The following is a 27146-nucleotide window of genomic DNA, read 5'->3' as shown; positions in this document are numbered from 1 at the left end:
CTCGGGGGATTCCGCCTCCACCCTTTCCCGGATAGAGCGCTATGCATGCAGGGACTTGTAGTCTCAGGCTCCCCAGCCGGCTGGGCTGGGCAGCACTCCGGGCGGAGTCCGCGAGCGCAGGATGTGAGCTCACAGCTCGGGACTGCTGGCGGGCAGGCGGCTGCAGGCTAGGGGCGGCTCGGAGTCCGCTGGCCACCCAGCTGAGAGGAGAGGCGCCCCCGGGGACGGTGAGAGCCGGGCCCGCCGATGCCCTCGGGGAAGGGATGGACGGCCCCTGCTGGAGTAGAGCGAGCCCGGCCGGGTCCTGGGGGAAAAGGCGCGGGTGGCGTAGGGGAGATGGAGAGCTCTGATCTCCCACGGAGGGTGGGCGTGAGAACCAGTGTGGGTTTCTCGGTAGTGAGGAGTGGTCCGGGCTAGAGAAGAGCCCACACCGGCCACATTTCCCAGGACTTTTTGGGTGACGCTTAACCTTTACACCTAGGGTTTCTGCTAGATCCGCCACTCTAGCCCTCAGCTTTCCTCCCGCCGTCCTCCGTGTCTGACGGATTTCTGGGTCCTTCTCCCTTTTAGACCCCTCCTCTTTCCACCGCCGCGGCTGTTTCCCCTTTGTTGTGCTTGGGTTCCCATTAGCTTCGTTGCGTGAGCCACGGATCCGCCCCTAGCCCCAGGCATCCCCAAATATCCACACACAAAGTGCGGAAGGAAGAGCACTGTGGCTATCAGTGGAAACTTCATTCTCACTGGAATTACTTTCTGGGGCGTCACCTGCCACAGAATTCCTGGAACCTATTGGTCTGGGCGGAATCTGATTGACGTCATCCAGGGGCACAAAGCAATTGCTTTGTAGGAAAGGAATAGATTAGCTCTGGATCCGCCGACCTCTCTTGGCAGGCCTATCCTTTGAGCTCCTTTGCATTGGCAGAACATGTATATGTGCTTTCTCTGATCCTGGGAAAACTAGGACTAGGCACAAAATACATAGGGAACTTGCTAATACCTGTTAGAGAGGTGGATTTATTCCTTTGAGGTGGGCGGAAAAAGGGAAGGTGATCTCATACCATTCTAGTGTTTCGTAGTCATTGGCAGCCTCCTGGTGAGGGCTCACCTCCCATGCCCAAGCCTTGTGGCAAATGAAAGAGTCTCCCAGACAAGCCGCCAAAGGAATTCACTGCTTCACACAGCACCCACGCTGGCTGTCCACTTCCTTGGACATTCTTCCCAGGGACTTACCTAAATCTTTTCAGGGACAATTTCAGTCTAACAAACTGACATATGTTAAATACTTAAAATGTGCATGGCATTGTGCTAAGCACCATTAGGGGAACACAGCAGTAAACTTGGGAAACCAGTGCCCTGCTTCTGGGTTGCACTTACAAGGGATGAGCAACTGTAAACCCCTGCATGTGATGAGCATTCGGTGAAATCATTCCACTTTTTTTCTGTCTCCATTATTACCAGTGTGGTCCAGGCCACCATCATCTCTTCTTGCCTAGACTACTGCTTCCTCTGGTCTTCCCACTTTCTCTCTTGCACCTTTGCAATTCATTCTCTACCCAGCAGGAAGTTATCTTTTCAAAATACACTACAAGCAAGTCAGATCATATCACTCCCCTGCTTGCAACCCTCCAATTGATTCATATACTGTATAGCAATTAGTATGAAATCCACACTTTATCATCTAACGCCTGCCTTCCCTGACTTGATATCAAACCAACTTCCCCCTACTGTCTGTGCACCAGCCATTATGACCTTATTTCTGATCCTAAAACTTGTTTTTATTTTGTTGTTGTTGAGACGAGATTTCCCTTTGTCACCCAGGCTGACCTGCCCAGGCTCAAGCAGTCATCCCACCTCAGCCTCCCAAGCAGCTGGGACCACAGGCATGAGCCACCATATCTGGCTAATTTTTTTTTTTATTTGTAGAGACAAACTCTCACTATGTTGCCCAGACTGGTCTTGAGCTCCTGGGCTCAAGCAATCCTCCCACTTCGGCCTCCTAAAATGCTAGGATTACAGGTGTGAGCCACCACACCCGGCCCCTAAAACTCGTTTCTAACAGGAACTTTGCACTTACTCTTCCATCTGTCTAGAATGCTCTCTTCAAACCTCAGCTGAAATGTCACCATCCCAAAGATGCTTTTCCTGTCCCTCTGTCTAAATTAGTGCCTCTCCCTAATCACTCTCATATCACTGCTTTGTTATCTTTATTGCATTTATCAGGTTCTGGAATTATCTGCTTATTTATTTAAGTCCTTGTTGATAGTCTGTTTCCTTCCACTAGAATGTAAACTCCATGTGGACATGACTTTCTATATTCTCTTCTGAGTACCCAGTGCCTGGCACATAGGGGTGCAATACATGCTAGCTCTCTCTCTTTTTAAAAATTCCTATTATGATGCTTCTTTGAACTGTTTGAAGGCAAAGACAATATTTTTTTCATTGTTCCCTACTGCTTAACATAGTAAGCACTCAGCAGTTTAATTGCTGAATGAGTTAAATGAGCTAGTACATATTAAATGCCAAGAGATGGGGTCTTGCTATGTTGCCAAGGCTGTTCTTGACTCCTGGGCTCAAGAGATCCTCCCACCTCAGCCTACTGAGTAGCCAGGAGTACAGGCAGGTGGCAGCACACAGCTCACCTCATTGTTTTTAGATTTATCCTCTGATCTTTTCTAGTCCTTTCTTCTCCCATTCTTATTGGGAGGGAAGAGGAGAGTAGGGCTGGGCTCCCTCTCAGGAAAAAGAAAGGAAAACAGCCATCCTATAGCTGTTCTGCCCTGAAAAATGGTGACAATTTCAGGAACTTGGGACAAGGCTGGTGCCAAGAAAGGGGAAGGTCAGGAAGCCCCAGCCGAAGCCCAGGTAACCTGCGCCAAGAACACTGGCCAGCACCCCCCCACCCAGCTCACTCCATTCTCTCCTGAAGCTGCTTTTACTTTCCTTCCTGAAGCCAGACTCTCGGTGGTGCTCAAAATAAACACTGGCACAGGCTGCTCTTGAGGCTGGAATCTTTAGAAAGGAAGTGCATCCTGTCCCTCTGGCTCCTGGGAAACTCCTAGGCTGGCTGGATTCCCAGTAGGCTTGGTTGGAAGTCTGGGATCCTGGGAACCTTGACAAGAAAGTCACTGGAATCTGACTGGTAGATCTCTAGGGTGATCTGTTCCTCTGGCCCTCTCTAAGTGGTTCCATGGGTTTGCTTGTCTTCCTTGCTGCCCTGAGTGGAGCTGAGTCTCAGGGAGGCTGATGAGGTGACTAGGGCAGGAGTCTGGGAGACTGCCTCCAGCCCTGGTTCCTGCTATAGTAAAAATGGCAAGGAGGCCAGACGCGGTGATTCATGCTTATAATCCCAGCATTTTGGGAGACTGAGGTGGGTGGATCGCCTGCACTCAGGAATTCAAGACCAGCCTGGGCAACATGGTAAAACCCTGTCTCTACCGAAAAAAAAAAAAAAATTAGCTGGGTGTGGTGGCGCGCACCTGTGGTCCCAGCTACTCAGGAGGCTGAGGTGGGAGGATCACTTGAGCCTGGGAGACAAAGACTGCAGTGAGCCGAGATGGCGCCACTGCACTCCAGCCTGGGTGACAGAGTGAGACCCTGTCTCTAAGAAAAAAAAAAAAGAAAGCAAAAGGGCAGGGACTTAGCCTCTGCCAGGGAGCAGTGCTTGGGCTTGTCAAGGAGAGAATGAGTACAGTCGTGTTTCTGCTCTTGTCTCCTCCTGGGCTCTCTCAGCTGGTTCGTGTCTTCTCCCGTCTCCCATGTACAGCACTGAGAGTATGAGGCTCTGGCCTCCACTGGCCACTCACTCGTGACCCTTTCCACCACGGCGGAGCCTTCCAAGCCTACCTCCTGCCGTGTGGTGATCTACCTGCAGCGGCAGATGTCGGGGGACACCTGCCTGTGCCCAGCCTCAGGGGCCAAGCCCAAGCTCAGTGGCTTCAAGGGAGGAGGGTTGGGCAACAAGTATGTCCAGCTCAACGTGGGCGGCTCTCTGTACTACACCACTGTGCGGGCCCTGACCCGCCACGACACCATGCTCAAGGCCATGTTCAGCGGGCGCATGGAGGTGCTGACCGACAAAGAAGGTGAGGCACTGGGGCTTGCTGCTCGGGGTGGGGAGGGCCGGAGGGGTTCCCACGGCAATGACCAGATCTACAAGTCAGTCACTTTTCCTCTTCACCTTATGTAGGGTGTCTTCACCTGGAGTCCCTAGTAGAGCTTCAGAATTCTGTGAAATTGTATATGGAATGCTGTGTGTATGCATTTTCCAGGAGAAGAGCCATACTTTTAAAATATTTAAATAGGACGAGATTCTCATAGGAGCCGTCACCTTAAGACTGGGCAGCGGGCAGAAGGCCGGCAGCAGCTGGTGATTTCTGTGTTGGGCTGGGCCTGGTGCCCTGAGCCTAGGCCCCTGTGGCCTCTACAGCCTAGAGGGCTGTCTCCCCTGTGGGATGTGCCAGTTCTGGGATTCAGAGAGGAAGGGTGAAGAGCAGCCATGGCCCTGAGTGCTAGAACATCCATCCCTGCCTCTGTCACCCTGCGCGAGGGCTTTGTGCTCGTGGCCCCCTTCCCTGCCACCCGCCGCCGGCTCGTCAGGTGGCCTTTGCCTGCCTCTGAGGTTCCTGGTGGCAAACTAACCCTGTAGGGCCTTCTGCACCCCTAGGCTGGATCCTCATAGACCGTTGTGGAAAGCACTTTGGCACCATTTTGAATTACCTCCGAGATGACACCATCACCCTCCCTCAGAACCGGCAAGAAATCAAGGAATTGATGGCTGAAGCAAAGTATTACCTCATCCAGGGGCTGGTGAACATGTGCCAGAGTGCCCTGCAGGTACATGGGTGAGGTGGAGCAGGGTGGGCAAAGGTCAGGGGTTGCCCCCTTGTGGGATGGAGGACTCTGGTTCCTGGCAGGTTGTGTGGGAGGCGTGGTTGAGGAGTGCAAACCTAATGAGACAAGTGGGATGCCACCCAGGCCCACCAACCTAGCAGCCAGGTGTTCACACTTGGCAGCGTGAGTAGGCCTTGCTTCTGGTTTCTATGCTTTGCTACCTGGATTTTAGGGGATGTTTTTGTTTTTGTTTTTTGAGACAGGGTTTCACTCCTGTCACCCAGGCTGGAGTGCAGTGGTGCGATCTCGGCTCACTGCAACTTCTGCCTCTTGGGTTCAAGTGATTCTCGTGATTTGGCCTTCAGAGTAGCTGGGAATACAGGCATGCGCCATGGCACCTGGCTAATCTTTGTATTTTTTGTAGAGATGAGGTTTCACCATGTTTTCCAGGCTGGTCTCAAACTCTTGGGCTCAAGTGATCTGCCTGCCTCAGCCTCCCAAAGTGCTGGGATTACAGGTGTGAGCTACCGCACCCGGCCTGGATCTTGGGTTTTCTAACTGGGGGTCTGCTTTCCAGCTGGCAGTTTCTATTGCCAGGGGCCTCATGATCTGTATCTGACACTTCCTCACCAAGCAGCAGGTGGCCATGGCAGAGGGGCTCCAGAGGTACCTCGCTAAGCTTCGGAAGCAGAAGATCCTAAAGAGAGTTCTCTGTTCTGTGTCGCGCAGGACAAGAAGGACTCCTACCAGCCTGTGTGCAACATCCCCATCATCACATCCCTAAAGGAGGAGGAGCGGCTCATCGAATCCTCCACCAAGGTACCAGGACCTCTGAGGGATGCGGGCCGGGGATGCCGGTCCCCTGGCCTGGCCCTCACTCTGAACTCCTTCACAGCCCGTGGTGAAGCTGCTGTACAACAGAAGCAACAACAAGTATTCCTACACCAGGTAGGGTGCGTCACAGGGCTGAGCAGCCAGAGCAGACACTGGGCAGCAGACCCAAGGAATACTGCCTGTACTCCCAGCATGGTCGGCGTGGGTCTGGGCCTGGGTCTTGGAACTGGCTGTTCTGCGTTGGGGAAAAACAGAAAGTAGAAGGGAAATTGGGACAGAGGCCTTTGGAACTCAGCAGGGTGCCCTGGCTGGGATATAAATGATTGAAGGTGAAATGCGCCCTCAACGTGTATCACGAAGGCAGCACGGCAGGTGTTTTCACACGTGTCATCCTACTGGGTGGAGGGGATGCTAGGAGGCTGGTGAGCTGAGGGTCCCCCAAGCCAGCCTGTGCAGTTCACACTGGGCGGATTCCCTCCCCACACCCTCCAGCCCATGTCTTCTCCATAGGCCACAGTTAGGTAGACGCAGGTGGCTGCAGGTTCAGAGTCCCAAACCCTCCCTATGATTCCCTGTGGACAGGCACATTGCCACTGTCACCCCCACAGTAAGGGAAGGAATGCCTCCCACTGAAATAGCGGCCTCGCCTCCTTCCTTCCAGGCTTAGTGAGGGGAGACCTCCTTCCTCAGTTGTCCCTACTTTGACTTAAAACCAACTCAGTTCCTTTTCCTCACAGGCCCCCCAACCCAGAGGGTACCCTATGATCCTTTCTCTCCTGGCCCTCTGGCATCTTGCTTTCATTTCTGCAGGACAGGATGCGGGAAGGGAGGGAGGGGAGGGCCCCACTTGTCTAGCACCCACCCTCGGACTGGAACCTCATTCCCAGGCCTCTTGGCCCTTGCGGTTTTTTCAGCAACTCTGACGACCACCTGCTGAAAAACATCGAGCTGTTTGACAAGCTCTCCCTGCGCTTCAACGGCCGCGTGCTCTTCATCAAGGATGTCATTGGTGACGAGATCTGCTGCTGGTCCTTTTATGGCCAGGGCCGTAAGCTGGCAGAGGTGTGCTGTACCTCCATCGTGTATGCCACGGAGAAGAAGCAGACCAAGGTGTGGGGGATTGCCCCTGCATGGGTCGGGGAGGACACATACCCACGGTGTGGGGGACGTGGTCGGGGTGTGACCAGCACGGAGCAAAAGGGGCATGGACTTGGCTCTTTTTTCCAAACACGGTAATGGTGCTGGGCAAGGACAAAGCCAGAACAAGGGGTGTGGGGAATGGATGGGAACCGCTTTGTTCCTGACAGCACAGGGCAGGGGCCGTTGACCAGCAGGAAGTAGCCTAGTACAGTGGGAAGGACTGGGTCTTTGAAGTTGGCCCAATTCAGGTTTGAACGCTGGCTGGCACCACTTGCCAGTTTTCTGACTTTGGATAAGCCACTTAAGCCATCTGGGCCTCAGGTTCCTCATTTGCAGACATGGGGATGACAGTATGAATTTAACGATATGAAAATGATACAACTCTTTGGAGCAGCAGTGTGGTGTAGAAATAGCTTGGGCATTCGTGTCAGAATGCTGTTCAGATCTCCTGTCTCAGCCAGGGACAGAGGCGGGCACAGCACTTGAGCCCAGGAGTTCAAGACCACCCTGGACAACATGGTGAAACCCCGTCTTTACAAAAAAATAGAAAAATTAGCCAGGCATCGTGGCACACACCTGTAGTCCCAGCTACTCAAGAGGCTGCCGTGGGAAGATGCCTTGAGCCCAGGAGTTTGAGGCCAGCCTAAGCAAAATAGCAAGACTCCATTTCCAAACACTCTTAATAATAATAAAATAAAATCTCCTTACTGGCCCCAACTAGCTGGGGGTTTCTGGCTAATCAACTTAGTGCCAGGTACACAGGAGGCATTTGATAGGTGACAATCATCACAAACTCAGCTGGCCCCTCTCCCCCAGGCTGCAGCCAGTTACCCCAGAGAGTAGCTGCCTCCTGTGAGTGCAGGTCCTGGAGATGATACACTGGGGTGGATGGCAGGTCATCCAGGAAGGGCCGTGTGGGTGTGAAGAGCTCAAAGTAGCCAGACTTGCCAAGCAACTTGTCGACCCCCAAACTACTGAAGTGCCTCCAGCTGGGAGATCTGCAGAGGGTTTGGGGAAGGCCAACTTACAGGTGGCCCTGCTTCCTCCTGCGGTTTTTGGTGTAGGGGTGGGAGGGAGGGCGACAGGTGGCTCCTGACCCTATCGGTGGTGAAAGAGTTCAGTGGCAGGTCTCTAGTGGCTGGTGATGCTGCGGCGGAAGTGGCAGCAGCACCTGGCATCTTAAGTATGTTGTCTTTCATGAACTCGTGTGACCCCTCACAACACACCTGTGAGACATGCAGGGCTAGAGCCACTCTCCCCATGTGACAGATGAGTGAACAGAAGCTCGGTCCAACAGAGCAGGTCTGGCTAGAATTCAGGTGCTTGACTGCCTTCCCTTTCTCCTTCCTCCAGGCAGGTCATGCCAGTGACACACTGCGTCGGGCAGGCAGAGAAAGGCAGCGAAACCACTCAGCATAGCACCTGCTCTGTGTATGCCTCTGCTTGGTGGTTTACTGTGTGCCAGGCTTCTGCTAAGCAATCACATCTTTCCCATAATGTTGACAGCAACTCTCAGCGGTTGATCTGAACCATCCTTTTGTACATATGGGAGCTGCAGCCCAGAAGGGTTCAGCCCAAGGCTCCACAGCTAGCAAGTGGTGGAGCTGTGTTTGGACCTAGGCCTGGCCCACCCTCTATGCCCTTGGTCTCAGGCTGGGGCAGGGGTGTGGAGGATGTTGGTCTTCCCTGTCCTCATGTCTGTAGAGTACATCCCCTCACCCCGCCTTCGGAGGGAGGCTGGCTTTCCCTGGAGATGGACCGCCACCTGTCTTATGAGAGGTAGCAGAGGGCTTATGGAGCCTCAGGGCCAGCCGCTCTGACACACGGCTCCCTCTCCAAGATGAAACCTTGCTCCATCTTCTTCCTCCCTCACCCTAGGTGGAATTCCCAGAGGCCCGAATCTATGAGGAGACACTCAACGTCCTACTCTATGAGACTCCCCGCGTCCCCGACAACTCCTTGTTGGAGGCCACAAGCCGTAGCCGCAGCCAGGCTTCCCCCAGTGAAGACGAGGAGACCTTTGAACTGCGGGACCGTGTCCGCCGCATCCACGTCAAGCGCTACAGCACTTACGATGACCGGCAGCTTGGCCACCAGTCTACCCATCGCGACTGACCAGACCCTCAGGGAGTCAGGGCACGGGAGGCCCTATCTCCCATCCTGTGGAAACCGCCCCATTGGCCACCCCATGCTGCTGCTGCCTGGGTCTCTGCTCCAGCACCCAGAGGCATGACAGGCCCTGCTCAGAGGTCAGAGGGTCTGGGCAGAGGAGGGACCACATTCCTCTGCCTTGCCCCTGAGCACTTCTGGAGACCGAGTCCCATCCTATCTGCTCACCATCACCCTTCCTGACAGGGAGCTGCTTCTGCTCCCTGGGGAACATGGACTGACCCACCTCCTGCTGAGAACCTTCCCCTAGGCCCTCTGCGGAAGGGCTACTGCCCCTTAGGCCTCAGCTGAGGCCCATGGGGAATGGATTCATTCTGGGGGAAAGGCAGCTCCTGGTGCTGTAGAGGCCCAGTTTTATAACAGAAAGTGGGACGTCTTTTTTCCTAAGGTGTTTAAGCACAGGCTTGATAAGTTTGGTTTTTAAAAAATAATCTAGGAAATGAATAGTTCTAAATCTAGTAATGAGGAAACTGGGCATTTCTTTTTCCCTCCAGGGTGCCAAAACCCTACATATGACAGAACCCTTGGCCCTTCCCCATGCCTGTGGGATCTGTTTCTTTAAAGCACTTTGTACTGTTATTCAGGAGGTTGATATTCTCCCTGACCCATGTCTTTCTACCCTAATCCCCGTTTCCCTGCAGAATCAATCTGAGGGAGGGGATAAAGAGGAAGCAATAAAAAAACCATTTGACAGAGCAGCTCTGGCTTTGCCACCCTGGCCAGCAGCTCACAGTGCACCGAGGAGGGAAGGATGGCTAAGCTGGGACCTGCAGTCCTCACAGGGTGCCTGTGAGAAAGGACATTTTACCCCCCCATCTTAGAGTCACATCACTGACTCCTAGGTCTAACACGACTGCTCTTTGTGATTCTCGAGTACCCTTGGCTTCCAGCCATGCTGTCCTCACATACAGTAAAGCCAAAGAGCTGTCACAGGGGCCAGAAACATGAGCCACGGCAGGAAGACCGTGGAGCCCGTGGGCACTGCATGGTGCTGGCTGCATGCCCATCAGCTAAAGACGGCAAACTCAGAGCCCAGTGCTCCCGGCAGCCCCCGCAGAGGTGGCACATGCTTGGCCACACATCTACTCCCTGCCCACAGCATCTATGCTCTTGGTTTGTCCTGGCTGGGATGGTGGTTCTGCCCAGTGGTGTCTCTGAGCGCAGGATGACAGGAGCAACCGAAGCACCCTGAAGGCCTTCACTCAGCCATGGAGATGCCAAGCATTAGCCAGGAGGTGAGTTCCTCTTGGTAGGGCTTTGGTTTTCATTCCTTTTTGTTTGGCTTAGCCAAACCAGAATTCAGCTTATCTGAATTATTTTCCAAAGGAATGCTGTCAGGGAGCGACTGTTCTGCCAGCGTAACAAAGCAACGTAGCCACGTATAGTACCCACTTTCTGCTCTTTGGAGAGAACACAGGTTATGAAGTTCATCTCTCTTGACTACTCTTACGATAGCTGATGCCACAGAGCCTATGGGCAAATGCCAGACCCAGGGTTAGACACTCACAAGGACCTGAAGTGACATGATGGTGGGACAGGGGAAATGTGGCTTTTTAATTAGGCATTTTATGTTAGTCACAGTCTTGAATGTATAAACAGCACTAAGACTCTCACATCAGTACCTTGGTGATCAGCTACTAGTTCTTCCAGCCCTCATTGAGGTAACGAGATAAAGACAAATCCATTTCTCTGGCCAAATGCAGGCTTTGGCTTTATGGCTTTCCCACAGAGACTGGAATGCGTCAGCCTGAGACCACTGGCCTATTTTCTCAGCTGCCCTCTTGAGGTCCTTTAATACTCAGACTCCCAGCCTCCCCACTGAGGTGTTTTGATGCTTGCCTTCTGACCTCCCCATCCCCTTTAGTACCTGCCTACTACTTTGACATTCACATCCTCAGTGTCTCAGTCTTTTTTGCTGAGAAAGCACAGTAGTCTGGGACTGGGCATTTATCTTCTCTGACTGAAAATCTCTCCTTGGTCTTAAGGAAAATACTAACACTGAACTCACTGACATGATCGTAGCTTCTTTAATCAGACTTTGTGACTTAAAAGTTTGGGGGTTTTCTTTGAAAGTTTCCAGCCCTATTCAGAAAGCAACTCCTGGCTGTGTGCGTTTTTCAACTCCAAGCAGCCCAGGGGTAAGTAAACAAAAAAGTATGGATGAAGGTCAGACTTTCTTGTCAGTTTCTGAGAAACCTGGCAGCCTGCTGTTAACAACACAGACCGGTATTGGGTTTTATTGAATTTGGTCAATGTGACCAAGATTGGCCTAAAGGATGGCGCAGGTCCTGGGCAGGAAAGAATTTTTCCTTTATCACATAACTGTAATATTTGGTTGCTCAGCATAAGTGATGGAAGCAAACACTAATTTCTAATAAAATTGTGTTAAACTCAATGGTACAGAACCGTGTTTACAGTGAGCAGGCCTTGGCCAGCTTGCGGCCATGGGCTGAGTTCCTGTGCGTCTGTTTATCATCTGACCTTGTGTTCTAGCTAGGTCGTAAGCGCGACTGTACTGTTGCCCTGCAACCCCAGCTCCCCCTGGAGGACTAAGGACAACACTAACAAGGGCTGGAACTGTGATTTAATATTAATTCAAGAAAACGACCTCTAACAATCACTGCAGTGGCGGAGGAGAAGAAATCCTAAGAATTGGGGCAAGATGCAGCACAATTCATCTCTGGCTCTTGGAAATCTGAGAGAAGCTCGGGAAGTAGCTTGGCTTGGTCATCATCCATACCTAAAGCTGCTCCTCGGCCAAATTCCTGCATTTGTGGTCTGGATGCTTGGCAGAGTCATGCTGAGGGCCGACACACCCATTGCTCCAGGAAACCCGACTGGCTTGCCTCCCTCCTCTCCTGGGCCTAGCGAGGCCAGAAATGGCAATGGTTGGTCAGTGCTAAGAGCCAGGCCACTTCAACCCTGACACTGGCCTCCCTCTCTGCATTTGGCAGAAGGTAAAGTGAACAAGAGTCCAGTCCAGCACCCCCACCAACTAGCTGAGGCACAGTGACCCTAGGAGATGTCCAGCCAGGCTCCAGGCTGAGAAGGAAACAGGCACATGCCCTGCCAGGGGGGCAGCTCCCTGGAAGGGCAACAAAGAAAGCAGTCAAGAGTGCACACTGGGTCAGAAGGGGAGCCTGAGACTGGGAGCAGAAATGGCAAGGGTGGCCAAGCGTGCACTGGTTTACTGATCAAACCTCATGTGACAGGCCAGGAAACTCCTCCAGGCCTGTGGCAGCTGAACACAGTTCCCTGGTGGAGAGGTTTACTGGAACATGGTGTAGGCAGGGCTTATGAGGAGGCCAGCCTTGGAGGTGTCCCACATGGGTCTTCTGAAGAAAAGTTATACCACCCCTCTCCACAAAAAGAACCCCACAATCAAATTGAGAGACCCACTGTGGCCCATGATGGGGAGAGAAGAGTTCTGCAGCAATTGTGGGATGAGAGTTGTTCTTCCCAGTGACCGCGCCTGGGCACTTGGGGCCTCAGCTGGCCTACCAGTGAAGGCCTGAGGGTGGTGTCTTCTCATCTTTATTGCTTTCCAGGGAGAAGGGAGGGATCCGAACATCAAAGTGGGAGCCATCAGGTCTTTCAAAGCGGAACGTGCCCCTGCAGTCAGAGAGAAGCTGGTTTAGAAGGAGCCAGGGCTGAGGCCTCCTAAGGATCTGGATGGCCCCATGCCCTCAGCTGCCAGCCACAGAGGACATGTGAGCCTGAGCTCTCTTCTATCTCTAGCTCATGACAGGATGACTGGTCCAGAGACCCAAGAGCCCCTCATGGTTATCCATGAAAAGAAAAAGCTGCAGTGGCTCACGCCTGTAATCCCAGCATTTTGGGAGGCTGATGCCGGCAGATCACCTGAGGTCGGGAGTTCGAGACCAGCCTGACCAACATGGAGAAACCCTGTCTCCACTAAAAATACAAAATTAGCCAGGAGTGGTGGCGCATGCCTGTAATCCCAGCTACTCGGGAGGCTGAGGCAGGAGAATGGCTTGAACCTGGGAGGCGGAGGTTGCAGTGAGCCAAGATTGTGCCATTGCACTCCAGCCTGGGCAATAAGTGAAACTGTCTCACAAAAGAAAAAGGAAAAACACAGCTGTCCAGATTGTGGCCTTTAGATACATGCTGCATAAGCTAGCCAATTGCATTTTCAGGTTAAGGAGTGAAACACCAAGGGAAAAAACCCAACTATATGAGCAACTCTGCAGCATCAAATCACCAGACCTCTTTGGCCTAAGTCATAGGGAACTGGGAAACAGGCAGTACTAGAAAATCAGACAAGTCCCACACAACAATATAGCAGATAAGGCTCCCTCTAAGAATAAGTTGGCCCAGAGTTAATGGCAAGCTCTAAGCTCTCACTTTTCTGACCTACAGCTTCTGTTTGTGGAGCTGGGTGGCCCCTACTGCTGTGCACACTCACTCACCACATGTGCCCACTGGAAGCCTGCAGCGAGACGTGGCTGCTATACTGGAACGCAGGCTGCTCCTTGGATAACACCGGTTCCTGTAAAGGTTTAGGCAAAATGGGTCAGGCCAAGCCCCAGGGACATGTTTCCTGCACCCCAGGGTTACATGCTGACTGCCAGTTCATCAAGACTGGATGTCCCCTACCCAGCCACCACCACAGCAGGCACTCCCACAGCATGATACACTTCCTGCCAGTACCTCCTCCCACAGATGGCCATTTGGCCTGGGCCTTTTATGCTGGCTCTGGGAAAGATAATCTCAGACTGAATGTCTGAAGGCACTGGGCAAAGGACCTCCTCTGCAGCCCAGGGAACACAGTGAGACCCCATCTCCACAAAAAAAAAAAAACCTTTAAATTAACCAGGCATAGTGGTGTGTGCCTGTAGTCCTGCTACTCAGAAAGCTGAGGCGGAGGATTGCTTGAGCCCAGAAAAGTAAACTATGGTCTCGCCACCGCACTCCAGCCTGGGTGACACGGCGAGACCCTGTCTCTCAAAACAAAGGACCTGCTGTGGAGATATCCCCCCAGTGTCCATTCACGCATGCTACGGGCACCACAGGAGGTACTCTGCACACCTCTGCTGCTTTAATTCTCCTAATGATCATAAGATAACTGATGTGATCCACATTTTAGCAGTAAGGAACTAAGATTTTGGTTAAATAACTTGCCCAAAGTTATGCTAATATATAACTCAGCTGGAATTTGAAGTGACTAGCAAAATCCAAAGACCTGTTCTTATTCACTTGCCCAACTGCCTCCCCAGTCCCCGCTGACTTTGATAAATGCTTGTTGAATGTGGCCCCTGACACCAGTACTGCTTGTGACTTTATTTCTCAGGAGACAGCGTTGGGTAGGCAGGAATTATAAAATCAGATCTCTTCAAGGACCAGCAGAGGATGTAAACATGTAAAGGGGCAAAGAGGCAAGACCACAGGGATTGGTGGCGGTGCGTGCCCCACCTAACAACATTCAAATTTTGATTTTTAAAAGACACTATACCAGTTTTAAAAACTACACAAGTTTTGACTTCAGACTCACTTGGGTTTAAATCGAGGCCCTGCCACTACTAGCTATGGGACCATGGGCTAGTTATTTAACTTCTTAGTCTCACTCTTTTCATCTATGAAATGGGTTTTAAGAAACCTATCTCATGGGGTTGTTTTACGATTTCTAACCCAAAACAACACAATGTAGTCACAAAGTGAGCCTCTGTCTATAACAACAAAGGAGAAGGAAGCCATGCACTAAGCCCCCAGGCTTGCTGCACAGGACCAGAATTACTAGACCAGGGATGCTCACCCTGCCCACTACCCCTCGGCCTCGCACTGTCTCCAAGGTGCCAGAGAGACTGAATATCCTCCAGTGCCGCTCCCGGAGCTGTACCACGTCACTGTCAAGGTTCTCCAAACGGATACAGTAGCGCCACTGGGGGGGGGTGTGGGAGAGAGAGTTTAAAAAGAATAAACTTTGGGTAACCCTCCTCAGAATTCTGTGCAAAGCGAAAGTCAACAAAGCTGACACGTGCGCTGCACAGGTTCCACTCCTGCCAGAAGGTGAGCTCCCCCACCTCCACCCTGACCCCCAGGCACATCCCACAAGCTCCCCTTCTCCCAGACAGTGACACTCACCCAGTACACGTGGGAATTCTGGGCTTCCTAGGGAGAAAACAAAAAGAATTTAAGTCCCACAGGGCAAGACCAAGTGTGTTCCAATCAACATCTCTCCAATGCAGTTGATGTATTCCAGGAAGGTTGCAGACAGACCAAGCTGAGGGTATCTGTGGGATAAGGATGATAGCTGAACCATGGCCTACACACCCACAGGGAGGCAACATCCCTGTATCCACTCCTGGCCTCCCCACTCCTCATCCCTTCAAGATCGCCAACAGAGCTGGATGCCAACGGAAATCAGCTACAGGGCTCTTACCTTTTTCACTGCCCTCCTTGCCAGCCCCGCCCCCATCCTTGCTGCCCTGAGCCCCTGTCCTCCTCCTGTCTCCCATTACTGTCCCTTGCTATGTTTTAAGTTGGCCTCCTCCACTACTATAAGGTCCTGGAAGACAGGGACGGTGTTTCATTTATATTTGTATCTAAGCAGGCACTGACTATACACACTTTTCTGACCTATAGCTGTCTGTGGAGTTGGGCGCCCCACCACTGCACATGCTTACAGCCAGGCCATGTGTAAGTATCTATAATGTGTAAAAAGTGTTATGCCTACACTGATTTAAATAATTATGTGTATACTCTTCATAAACTTGGCTCTCTCTGAGCAAGAGGGAAGAGACAGGATAAAGGATTCCTTCCTGGGACCTATGAGTTTTCCTGCCTGCTCTAGGTCTTGGTGTCAGCCACTGTCTAGAGGCTACTCAACCCCACCCAACACATGCCACCACTTGGGAGCAGAACCACAGGGACATGGTTTATATTTAGACTCCCCTCCCCCGGCAGTCACCTTAAGGACACCATGCACCTTGGGGCCTACCCCTGCTAAAAAGGGTCCAGGCTGGCCACATACCCTCATGCCCATGTAGAAGGGGATGACAGTGACACGTATGTTCTCAGTTGTTTCCCGATGAACATCGGAGAGCTCCAGCCAGGGGTGATTCTTCTCTTGCCAGGCCCTTAGCGTCTCCCGAGCCACAAAAGGGGGTGCTGGGGCAAGACACAATTGGTTAGTCCAATTGCGTGTTGTGGACTAGATAACAGTCCAGTGTGATTGCCCCTCCTAGAAACCCTCCCTAGTGGTGGCCCAGGCAAACAAGGTGCTCATACATGAAGCAAAAGTACAGGCTGGAAGAAGGCACAGGACTGCCACCAAGAATAAGCCCTGAGGAGCTAGTGTGATACTATGGGAACAGAATCGGACTGGGAGCTAAGAGCCCTGGTTTTCAGCCCTCACTCTGCTACTAACACCCTTGAGTCCCTTGTCATCATCCCTGATCCTCAGTTTCCACATCTGTAAGGAAATAACTGCCATCTGTCAGGTATGACACCTATGAGGCATGACAGCTGTGACAGGAGGTTGAAAAGGGTTGCGGAAATAGAGCTTTGGAATTATTTCTTTTTTTTGGAGACGGAGTCTTGATCTGTTGCCAGGATGGAGTGCAGTGGTGTGATCTCAGCTCACTACAACCTCTGCCTCCTGGTTCCAGCAATTCTCCAGCCTCAGCCTCCCAAGTAGCTGAGACTACAGGCGCACGCCACCACACCCAGCTAATTTTTATATTTTTAGTAGAGACAGGGTTTCACCACACTGGCCAGGATGGTCTCGATCTCTTGACCTAATGATCTGCCCATGTCAGCCTCCCAAAGTGCTGGAATTATAGGCGTGAGCCACAGCGCCCGGGCCTTTTTTTTTTTTTCCGAGATGGAGTCTCACTCTGTTGCCCAGGCTGGAATGCAATGGTGTGATCTCGGCTCACTGCAACCTCCGCCCTCCTGGGTTCAAGTGATTCTCCTGCCTCAGCCTCCCAGGTAGCTGGGATTACAGGTGCCCACCACCACGCCCAGCTAATTTTTGTATTTTTAGTAGAGACAGTGTTTCACCAGGTTGGCCAGGCCAGTCTCGAACTCCTGACCTCAGATGATCCACCTGCCTGGGCCTCCCAAAGTGCTGGGATTACAGGCGTGAGTCACCGCGCCCGGCCCTGGAATTATTTCTATGATATTCTTTGATGAAAAGGCCCTCCCATTCCACCTCCCCTTCTTGACAGAGATTACCTTTTGTCTGGTCATACAGAAGAAATCTTTCAAAGAGTTCATGTTGGATGGGAACCTGATCAGTGGAGGTGTAGGGGAGGATGTCTTCATGGCTGACATAGTCCAAGCCTGGCACAGAGATGCAAAAGACAGTGGTGAAACTCACAGGAGAGGAGATGGGGTTGAGAAGAAACATTAACTGGCCTTGTTCCAGTATGGGATAACCCTGGTATCATACCTCTCAGCATCATAATCCCTCCCAGTGGATGACACGACATCAGAATCCTCTCCCTGAGACACACCAGACTTCTTCTTGACGGGCACCATTCAAATGCTAACTACTCACCTGGGATGGCATAGAGGGCCCGACTGTCATCATGGTTAGCCAAGAAGGTCACAGCTTCTGTCTGAGATCTCTGAGACTAAGGCAAGAAGTGAATCAGTGGTGAAACCCTGTCTCTGCTAAAAAGTACAAAAATTAGCCTGGTGTGGTGGCAGGCGCCTGTAATCCCAGCTACTTGGGTGGCTGAGGCAGGAGAATCGCTTGAACCCGGGAGGCGGAGGTTGCAGTGAGCCAAGATTTCACCACTGCACTCCAGCCTGGCGACAGAGTAAGACTCCATCTCAACAAAAAAAAAAAAAAAAAAAAAAGACGTGAATCAGGGCTTTGTTGGCGACTGTGCAGTACAAGGCCTTGGGGACCAGGACTGACCTGGGCTCTGTTTGACCTCCTTCCCTCCCTTTGTCCCCACTGGGATGCAGGACTTTCCATGGAGAAGACCCCCAAGCCCAGCCATCTTGCTTACTTACTATATGTGGGCAGTCACGGGCATCAATCAGCACCTGATAGTAAGTGTGAGTTTTGCCTTTCACCTCCTTGGAGCCATGGCCAGCAGGGTTCTCTGCTCTATGGGGTGGGAGAAGGAGGCCAAGATCACCAGGAGAAATGGGAGCTGTGGCTGACTCAGCTCCCTACTCCTCCTGACCTAAAGAGGCTGGTCCCTGATCTGAAGGGGCTTTAGCACCAGCTGGATACCTGCTCTGCAGCACCTCAGCTCAGCTGCTCCTCAGTTGGGGCAAATTAGAGCATGGAAGACCATGGTATGGAGCCATCATCTGACCGTGTGGATACCTCTTAAAAGAAGGGGGCCATGTTGAGAAAATAAAATTGCCACCTCAGTCCCCAGGGCCCAGAGTACTCTTGTCTTCTTATATCCCAGGGACTGTCTGTGATCACTTAATGGGGCTGAACCTTTTCTGTTTTAATGTATTCTAGGGATGATGTGAGATTGAGGGAAAGACTCCAGCTGAACATCAAGAAATCAAGAAGACTTGTCCCCCAAATGCCCTCTGGGGTACTCATAATGAAAATTAGGAGTGGCCTAGGAAAGCATTCTGGGGAGGCCTAAAGGGACTCTCTGACTTAGACTATCCCTGGCACTCAGCACTTTTGTCTCCATGGGTCTTAGTCCCAGAGAAGTACTCTGGGGATGTTTCCAAGGCCTAGGAGGACTCTGTCTTCACCCCTAGTACCCCAATTACATATGTCTGCCATTTCCTCCTGAGGATACTGTGAGGCACTACCACAGGGAAACTTACTTTTCTGGAGCTGCAGAAGCCACATCCCGGTCATACAGTCTGGCCTGCCAGGGAAACAGGACGACACCTCGATAGCCAAAAATGCTATGAAGGAAAAGCTGGAAGGAAAGAGGGGCCTCAGCGAGTCTGCAGTCCAGCAAATCCATCCAGACGGGCCCCAGACCACAAAGCAGCACAGGTGGAGGCAACTCCAGCACAAGGTCTTGCTACCTTTTCCCTTGAAGTCTGTGATCAACCAGACCAATGCTGGAACACTCTTATTTCTTCTTTACCTGGCTGACTCTACTCATCCTTTAGGTAAAAGCTCAGCCCTCCAGGAAGCCTTCCCTGACCCCCCTTCCACTTAGCACAATGTACAGCTATGGGCCATTTGCAAATCGTTCATTCTTTTCTAGACTAGAAACTCCACAATGGCAGGAATTATGTCTACTTTGCTTTCTGATTTAACCCTAATGCACAATGTCTGGTCCATTGTAGGCACACAGAAAAATAAAATGTTGAACAAACAAAAAGTTTTCCTTATCTACAATATCCTAGAAGGGCCTAAATCTATCCCAGTGGACCCAGAACAAAGCTGATATAGAAAAAGAACCACACATCCAGAGTTTACCACACTGAAGCCAATTTTATTACGGCAAAGCATCAAAGGTTTACTTTTCTGAAAGCTCCCTCCACGGCTTCCCACCATCCACTATGTTAGAGAAATCTTCAGCAACTTGGCTAAACCTCACTATAGTCCACACCATCCCTGTCCACGCTAACTTGGAAAGAGAACCCACTGACACATTAAGTGCATTCAAATCTAGGAGAACAGAAACCCTATCTATAAACATTTGATTCTGGGCTGGATGCGGTGGCTCACGCCTATAATCCCAGGACTTTGGGAGGCCAAGGCAGGTGGATCACCTGAGGTCGGGAGCTCGAGACCAGCTTGACCAACATGGAGAAACCCCATCTCCACTAAAAATACAAAATTATCCGAGTGTGGTGGCGCATGCTTGTAATCCCAGCTACTAGGGAGGCTGAGGCAGGAGAATCGCTTGAACCCGGGAGGTGGAGCTCGCGGTGAGCCGAGACCATGCCATTGCACTCCAGCCTGGGCAACAAGATTGAAACTCCGTCTCACAAAAAAAAAATAAATAAATAAAATAAAATAAAAAATAAATAAAAATTTGATTCTGGTCTGGCACCAAACATCAAGGTAGAATGAATGGAACACCATACCATGCAGGCCTGTGATCTAATCTGACTTCTTTCAGAAGCAGAGCACTCTGTGAAAATGAAAGATGACCCAGCCCAATACTCACCTGCCCGGTCTCATATTTTCCATTCTGTTTTGGCACCTCAAACACACCGACTGTCTCCAACACTTTGCCCTCTGGTCGGTTTCTGAGTAGGAAGGAAAAGAACAAGCAACAGAAAAGCTGAGAAGGTAATGGTACTTATCCATCAGAAAAAGCTCCTAGGATACTGAGGGGCCAGGGCGACGACAGCAGAGAAGGGTTTGGGATAGTGGGACCAGCTGGAGCAGGAAAGACTTTCTTCCTCCTTGGTGAAAACCTCCACAGTCTCCCAGTGTTAGATGTGACTGCTCCCATAGTACTGTCTTCTCTCTTCACTGGGCATTCTTCATATCATGCTCTCACACTCTGCTCAAATGTACCCCTGCCCTTGTTTCTTCCCTAACCCACCCTCCTGACCTCCCACAGCACTTTAACTGTCTTGCTCACTTTTTCAATTTTTTGAGAAGGGGAATATCTTTTTTTTCTTCTTTTCTTACATTTTCTATATCACAAGTCATCAAACAATATCCTGCCCCCTTTACATTTCAGTTGTGTCCATGTCTTATCTTTATGAAATACTGTAAATTCCCTGGGAGCAATGCCTGAGTCTGATTAGCAGCTGGTACTGCCCCCTCAGAGCCTAGTGTAGAAGAGGTGCTCAAAAAATATTTGTCCTGTATTATAATTCCATGTCCATCTCCCCCTCTAACCTGTAGCCCTTACATTGCCCTTGAAAAGCTTAAACATCTCTGGATTTCCTAGGGCACATCGCCTCTCTCAATATCGTTTTTGTTCATATTCTCACAGGGGTCTTAAATTGCAAATAGCTATCCTCTCTCCCCAATGTCAGTGTCTAATATCAGCCACTAAAATGTCAGTCACCACTCTGAACAGGGCTGCTCTTTCTAGGGGCCCTTCAAATAAAGGCTGTTTTTACTGTTTTGGAGATGTGAACTTTATGCTTCCTCCCACTGATCCACCAGCCCGTTTGATCCGCCTGTCCCATTCGCGGAAACAGTTTCCACACCATCCCCATGGCCTCAAACCCCCTTGCCCAAGTCACATATAGAAAATCGATCTCCCCGAAGTCACTTGGAAACCTGGGGCCTACGAGGGTCCACACCCAAGAGTCTCGTTTCCCATCTCTAGCATCTTTCTGAGGGAGACCTTGACCAAATCCAAAGGCTGAGGATTCAAGCCAAAGCCCTAGGGCTGAATTAAAAAGCTGCCCTCTGACATCGGTGCTGGGGACCCCAGCCGGGGAAGTAGGATTCACTCGGGGAGGGTAACCTGTTCCCCCTCAGAGCCAGCCCTGTACAACCAGGGCTCTGGGCCGCGCTGGCTTCCCTGCTCCTGGCACATGTCCCAGACAGCGCAGGTCGGCTCCCTGCTCGGGACCCTCTCCCGGGTCAAACTCCAGTCACCCTCAGCAGGCCCGGGCCCCTGGCCTCCGCACTGACTGGGAACACACTCTCTGGGCTCCAGGTCCAGTCCTCGCGCCCCCCTGGCTCCGTCCCTCACCGGGACGAGAGGTGCCTCCGCGTCGTCGTGGTCGCCGCTGGCGAGAAGGCCCCAGCTCCAGCCGCCGCACACAGCGGCCTTGGCCATCGGGCCCCAGTCAGCGACCGGGACCACCAGCGGCTGCCCACGGCCAGGGCCCGCCGGGCTGCACAGGCTGCCATGTCCCGCCCGAGCGCCCGCCCGGCTGCTGACACACAGCCCGACCCGCGGCCGGGCGGCGTTCCGCCCCCGTCCCACACTGCCCCGCGCGCCGTCCCGGCCCTCTTGGCCCGCCTGGTCCCAACCCGGAGCTCAGAGCTACTTCCGGCGCGCGCAGAGTTACTTCCGGCGCGCGGCAGGCGGAAGTCCGGGTTGGGGGTCACCTGACCGGAGAGTCAGCTAGATATGGCGTCGTCTTTGCTTGCGGGCGAGCGATTGGTGCGTGCTTTGGGCCCCGGCGGGGAGCTGGAGCCAGAGCGGCTACCCCGAAGGCTGCGGGCCGAGCTTGAGGCCGCGCTGGGGAAGAAGCACACGGGCAGTGATAGCTCCAGTGGCCCCCAACGCTTGGTTTCTTTCCGTCTCATCCGGGATCTGCACCAGCACCTGAGAGAAAGGGGTGAGCCCCAGTCTCCAGTCCGGGGTCGCCTCCTTGTGTCCAGATCGATCCCCTCCTGAGGTCTTTTCCCATCATTTCCCTTCTTCTACGGAGCACTCATCTAGACAAGCGAAGAGTCACCCCATAAATCCCAGGGCCACCCACTTTCTTAACTCCCATGGGAATTCCTCGTGGATGACCAATTTGCTTGTGCCGTTTCTGCTCTTTTGAGAGCCTCCTCTTCACTTCCAGGCACACCTAGGGCCAATTCACCCTTGAGAAAGTCTAGGTTTTTACTAAATACAAATATCACAGGTTCTGTCTCTTTTTTTTCTCCACTTTAGGAATCAGCTTAGCATAGTGAGCTTGTAGGAATCCGGATTTCTTTCCACCTCAGAAGCAAGAGTGGTGAAATCTGATACTTTGTTTTGTTTTTGATATGGGATGACAAAAGCTGTGTTGAAAGATCTGGCCTGGGAGTAGCATGTGAGTTCCAGTCCTAGCTCTGTCACTAATCCTTTGAAGGAGTCATTTCTCCTCGCTGGGCCTCAGTTCCCTTATGTGTAAAGGGAAGGAATAGGACAAACTAGCACATAAGGTATTTTGCCAGAGGTAACATAGACCAGCCAGAAGTGCAAAGGGTAGACTGCTCTATTATTAGAACTAGAAAGGACTTAGAAAGAGATTGCCTAGTATTAGTGTCTTCTGAGCATTTAGCATCACTATGACCTGAACCTATTTAGGGAAGAGCTACTGTGGCCACAGACTGATCTAACCCAAAGGCACAAGTAAATGGCTTGCGTGTTAGTTGTAACACTGGCAGGATAATTGAGAGCTGACAGCTAAAGTCACCTGTGCAGCACTGGGAGATACCTATATAGAATTATCCAAAATTGTTTTCAATTGAAAATGATCCTGGAAATGGATTAATGTAGAGATGGCCCTGTTTTATTTTGGTAGAAAGAAGGGCTAGACCCCTCTTGATCTTAACCCTCAACCTCAGCTCTGTGGATCATTGTGTTTGTGAAACCTTTTCTTCTCAGATTCCAAACTATACCTCCATGAGCTCCTAGAAGGCAGTGAAATCTATCTCCCAGAGGTTGTGAAGCCTCCACGGGTATGTAAGGGATACGTTTGTGAGAGTGGTTATTGACTGAGTCGGGCTTATCCATGATACAGTGAACTTATAAATCAACTTTTAGGCTTGAAAAATTGTTTTTGAAATCTTTGGGATCTGGGGGAGCCAGATATTGTCCTCCCCGTCAACTGTTTGGAAAATTGAGATCCAAAAAAAAAAAGTTTCAAAGCATTGGAGTTATAACTAGTATGTGGGTCTCCTGATACCTTTAGCAGTGCTTTTCCCCTGGAACCAATGATTGTGATGTGCTTTCTAACAAGCTGGGAATATCATTCTTCTCATTTGATTTTTCTGCTTCAGAACCCAGAACTAGTTGCCCGGCTGGAGAAGATTAAGATACAGCTGGCCAATGAGGAATATAAGCGGATCACCCGCAACGTCACTTGTCAGGTAAGGGCCTGCTCTTCAGTACATGGTCTAGGTAGCCCCTCAGAGTAGGGCCCTACACTGGAAGAAGGTACAGAGTTTAGAAAAAACATGGAAACTTGGTTTCTATACTGTTCAGGGACCACAGGAGCTCTGCATACAAACTCAACACAGTTCCCATCTCGTTCACTGAGACTCTGGGCTGAGATGGTGACCAAGTTTTAAACATCATAGAAGTGGGAGTGAGTTAGCCGGGCGCGGTGGCTCACGCCTGTAATCCTAGCACTTTGGGAGGCTGAGGTAGGTGGATCACTTGAGGTCGGGAGTTCGCAACCAGCCTGGCTGACATGGTGAAACCCTGTCTTTACAAAAAATACAAAAATTAGCCTGGCATGGTGGCAGGCGCCTGTAATCCCAGCTACTCGGGAGGCTGAGGCAGGAGAATCACTTGAACCCAAGAGGCGGAGGCAGAGGTTGCGGTGAGCCAACACTGCACCATTGCACTCCAGCGTGAGCAACAAGAGCAAGACTCCGTCTCAAAAAAAAAAAAAAAAAAAGTGGGAATGAATCTTGGAGGCTTTTTTTTTCTTCTTCTTCTTCTTTTTTTTTTTTTTTTTTTTTTTTGAGATGGAGTCTCACTCTGTCACCCAGGCTGGAGGGCAGTGGCAGGATCTCTGCTCACTGCAGCCTCCGCCTTCCAGGTTTAAGTGATTCTCGTGCCTCAGCCTCCCAAGTAGCTGGGATTATAGGCATGCACCACCACGCTGGGCTAATTTTTTGTATTTTTAGTAGAGACCACGTTGGCCAGGCTGGTCTTGAACTCCCAACCTCAGGTGATCCTCCTGCCTCGGCCTTCCAAAGTGCTGGGTTTACAAGGTGAGGCACTGTGCCCAGCCATTGGAGCCTTTCTTCTGACAGGGCTCCCTACTACTCTATGGCATGCTCCTACCCTGGAATAGGAGAGTATATGGGTACTGGCAGCCTATGTCCTCTCTCCGAAATGCTTGTTCTGTGGTCCAGAAAAGAGTCAAAATGGTTCCAGACAAAAGAATCCATGGAGAGGGCAGAGTTAATGTGTTGGAGAATAGAGAGGGCTGAGCCCAGACTGTCGATGGATGCTCTCTGAGCTGCTTCAATTCTGAATCATCTTTTTCTTTTTCCCAGGATACGAGAGATGGTGGGACTCTCAGCGACCTGGGAAAGCAAGGTGAGGTACTAGGAGATCAAACTTCTAAAACCTCTTCCTGAGATGGGTCATGACACTCAGGCTTGTTGTTTGACTGGAACCCAGTTGGTGGGGGAGCCATGAGATAAGAGCACCTCCTAGAGAATGTGGAACTAAAGAAGCCCTCTCTGGCTCCTCCCCAAAGTGAGATCATTGAAGGCTCTGGTCATCACCATCTTCAATTTCATTGTCACGGTGGTTGCTGCCTTCGTCTGTACTTACCTTGGAAGCCAATATATCTTCACAGAAATGGCCTCGGTGAGTAGGCACTGGGCAGGGCAGGGTGCCCCAGGTAGGGGTGTTAGTGGGTGAGGGAGGACGTATGTGAAAGTGCCTTGCACAGGTTAGGTATTGAACAGATATTTATGCCATTAACAAGGGGAGCATTAGAGCTTTCCAGCAGTCACAGGGGGTTAGGTAATAACCCCAGAAGCCACATTCTCTTTTCTTCCCCGCCCCCAACTTAGAGGGTGGTTGGGGGCTCTCCATCTTCATTAAAGGTGCTGGGGTACAGAGCTGGTTGTTGGCCTGCATCCCTTAAGCCTGGTTCTCCCCATCTCCAGCGGGTGCTAGCTGCACTGATCGTCGCCTCAGTGGTGGGTCTGGCCGAGCTGTATGTCATGGTGCGGGCAATGGAAGGCGAGCTGGGAGAACTGTAACTGGTGCTTCATCATCAAGTCTAGAGAAGACTTTGGGGGCTTCAGGCTCCAATTGCCAGTCACCGACTCAGTCAACCCATCAGACTTTTTGTATTCAGCTCCAGTTAGTCAGAAGACCAGCCCAGGCCAGCTCCTGTTTCTGTGGGGAGCCCTATCTTCTGTGAATTTCCAAAGGGAGCATTGGAGGAGATTGAGATAACACATCTTTAAAACGGAAAGAACTGGTCTTGGTCTATCAGTACCTCTTCCTGAATCTGGTACCCATCTGCCTTCTCCAGTCCATTCTGGACACTGCTGGGACTAAGGTTTTTCCATCAGGAGCAAATGAAATCCAGGCCTTCCCAGAGTAGACCATACTGCCTTGAACTTGTCCATATGTACAAACTGATCACCAGCTTTCTCCATACATTTTTAATGCAGACCTGTAACTGAGTTCAGAAGCCTCCAAGAAAACAGAAAGGATCCCCTTTCTCCAGGTTGTGCTGGAAGAGGAGCTGATCAGAGACATCAAACAAGAGAAAGATGGGTTGCTAGAGGATGGTAGAACTGGAAGCAAGGCAGCTACCTTTTTGCAAAAGGAAATGGTATTAGGCCCCTTTTCCAGAAGATAAGACAGACTCATAGAGATCAAATGATCAGTATGGTTCTTCCTCTGTTAAATGGAGCCAAAGATGCCTATGTTGTCCTGAAGTCTTGTAATGTTTAACTTCTGAGAACTTAGATTAGTGGTGTGATGATAGAGTCTGTATAACGCACTGAAAAGGGTATCAGGCTTAGTTATTTATCCAATAAATATTTATTGTATCCAGGGTATTCTTATTTTTAACTCCTGTGACAACACAAAGCATAGCGATTTCCATAGTTCTAACTGTTCAGGGTCTGCTCCTCCTGGTACACTTTTTGGTTCACTGTATGTACTCCTGTTGTCTTTTTTTTTTTTTCCAAAGCACTTTTCTGTTTTCATAAATTACATACTCATTCACTCAGTGGACACTTCCTCTACAATGTTTGCCAGTTTCTGTTAGTTGGGAGAAGTGTCAGCTGTGAGAAGAAAAAGTAGGTGGCATTTTACAGTGTTTCCAGTAACCTGAGCTGTATAAAATTTGTGTTAAAAAGCTACACTGGGCCAGGTGAGGTAGCTCACACCTGTAATCCTAGCATTTTGGGAGGCTGAAGCAGGCGGATCATTTGAGGTTGGGAGTTTAAGACCAGCATGGCCAACATAACGAAACCCCATCTTTACTAAAAATACAAAAAAATTAGCCGGGCGTGGTGGTACATGCCTGTAATCCCAGCACTTTGGGAGACCAAGGTGGGTGGATTCTTGAGCTCAGGAGTTCGAGACCAGCCTGGGCAACATGGCGAAAGCCCATCGCTACAAAAAAACGCAAAAATTAGCTGACATGGTAGTGCACGCCTGTAGTCCCAGCTACTCAAGAGGTGGGAGGATCACTTGAGCCTGGGAGGCAGAGGTTACAGTAAGCTGAGTAAGCCAAGATCATGCTATTGCACTCTAGCCTGGATGACAGAGTGAGACCTTGTCGCAATAAAAAAGCAGGGGGCAGGGGGAGGGGAGAACCAAATGCCCTGTCCTCCAGTTCTCAGCATACAGAAGGGAGCTCTCTCATCTTCT

General features: G+C 51.0%; 3 protein-coding genes across 6 annotated transcripts; 2 read left to right on the top strand and 1 right to left on the bottom strand.

The window, feature by feature from the left end:
• Positions 1–54: 54 nt before the first annotated feature.
• Positions 55–11368, top strand: TNFAIP1 (TNF alpha induced protein 1). 2 transcript variants are annotated; one of them, XM_055258172.2, is made up of 7 exons: positions 55–227; positions 3764–4082; positions 4664–4833; positions 5560–5649; positions 5726–5778; positions 6579–6774; positions 8683–11368. In XM_055258172.2, the coding sequence occupies exons 2-7, from the start codon at positions 3878–3880 to the stop codon at positions 8917–8919; spliced, it is 951 nt and encodes a 316-aa protein (XP_055114147.1). In that variant the 5' UTR covers positions 55–227; positions 3764–3877; the 3' UTR covers positions 8920–11368. The 2 variants fall into 2 exon arrangements, with proteins under 2 accessions (XP_055114147.1, XP_055114149.1); XM_055258174.2 differs by having other exon boundaries at positions 56–227; positions 3730–4082.
• Positions 11369–11542: 174 nt separating this feature from the next.
• Positions 11543–21860, bottom strand: POLDIP2 (DNA polymerase delta interacting protein 2). 2 transcript variants are annotated; one of them, XM_055258170.2, is made up of 11 exons: positions 21552–21860; positions 20055–20136; positions 18748–18845; positions 17959–18055; positions 17495–17570; positions 17170–17277; positions 15965–16101; positions 15076–15102; positions 14747–14872; positions 13404–13483; positions 11543–12585 (listed from the first exon to the last, which is right to left on the bottom strand). In XM_055258170.2, the coding sequence occupies exons 1-11, from the start codon at positions 21710–21712 to the stop codon at positions 12471–12473; spliced, it is 1107 nt and encodes a 368-aa protein (XP_055114145.1). In that variant the 5' UTR covers positions 21713–21860; the 3' UTR covers positions 11543–12470. The 2 variants fall into 2 exon arrangements, with proteins under 2 accessions (XP_055114145.1, XP_055114146.1); XM_055258171.2 differs by having other exon boundaries at positions 18748–18791; positions 21552–21839.
• On the top strand, positions 21850–26321 carry TMEM199 (transmembrane protein 199). 2 transcript variants are annotated; one of them, XM_055258175.2, is made up of 6 exons: positions 21850–22146; positions 23169–23242; positions 23564–23653; positions 24794–24836; positions 25000–25112; positions 25418–26321. In XM_055258175.2, exons 1-6 carry the CDS (start codon positions 21936–21938, stop codon positions 25511–25513), a joined length of 627 nt encoding a protein of 208 aa, XP_055114150.1. In that variant the 5' UTR covers positions 21850–21935; the 3' UTR covers positions 25514–26321. The 2 variants fall into 2 exon arrangements, with proteins under 2 accessions (XP_055114150.1, XP_063484829.1); XM_063628759.1 differs by having other exon boundaries at positions 21886–22146; positions 25934–26321.
• Positions 26322–27146: the final 825 nt, after the last annotated feature.

Source organism: Symphalangus syndactylus, chromosome 20, assembly GCF_028878055.3.
Source record: "Symphalangus syndactylus isolate Jambi chromosome 20, NHGRI_mSymSyn1-v2.1_pri, whole genome shotgun sequence".
Classification (NCBI taxonomy): domain Eukaryota; kingdom Metazoa; phylum Chordata; class Mammalia; order Primates; family Hylobatidae; genus Symphalangus; species Symphalangus syndactylus.
This window is presented reverse-complemented; position numbering and strand designations above follow the sequence as displayed.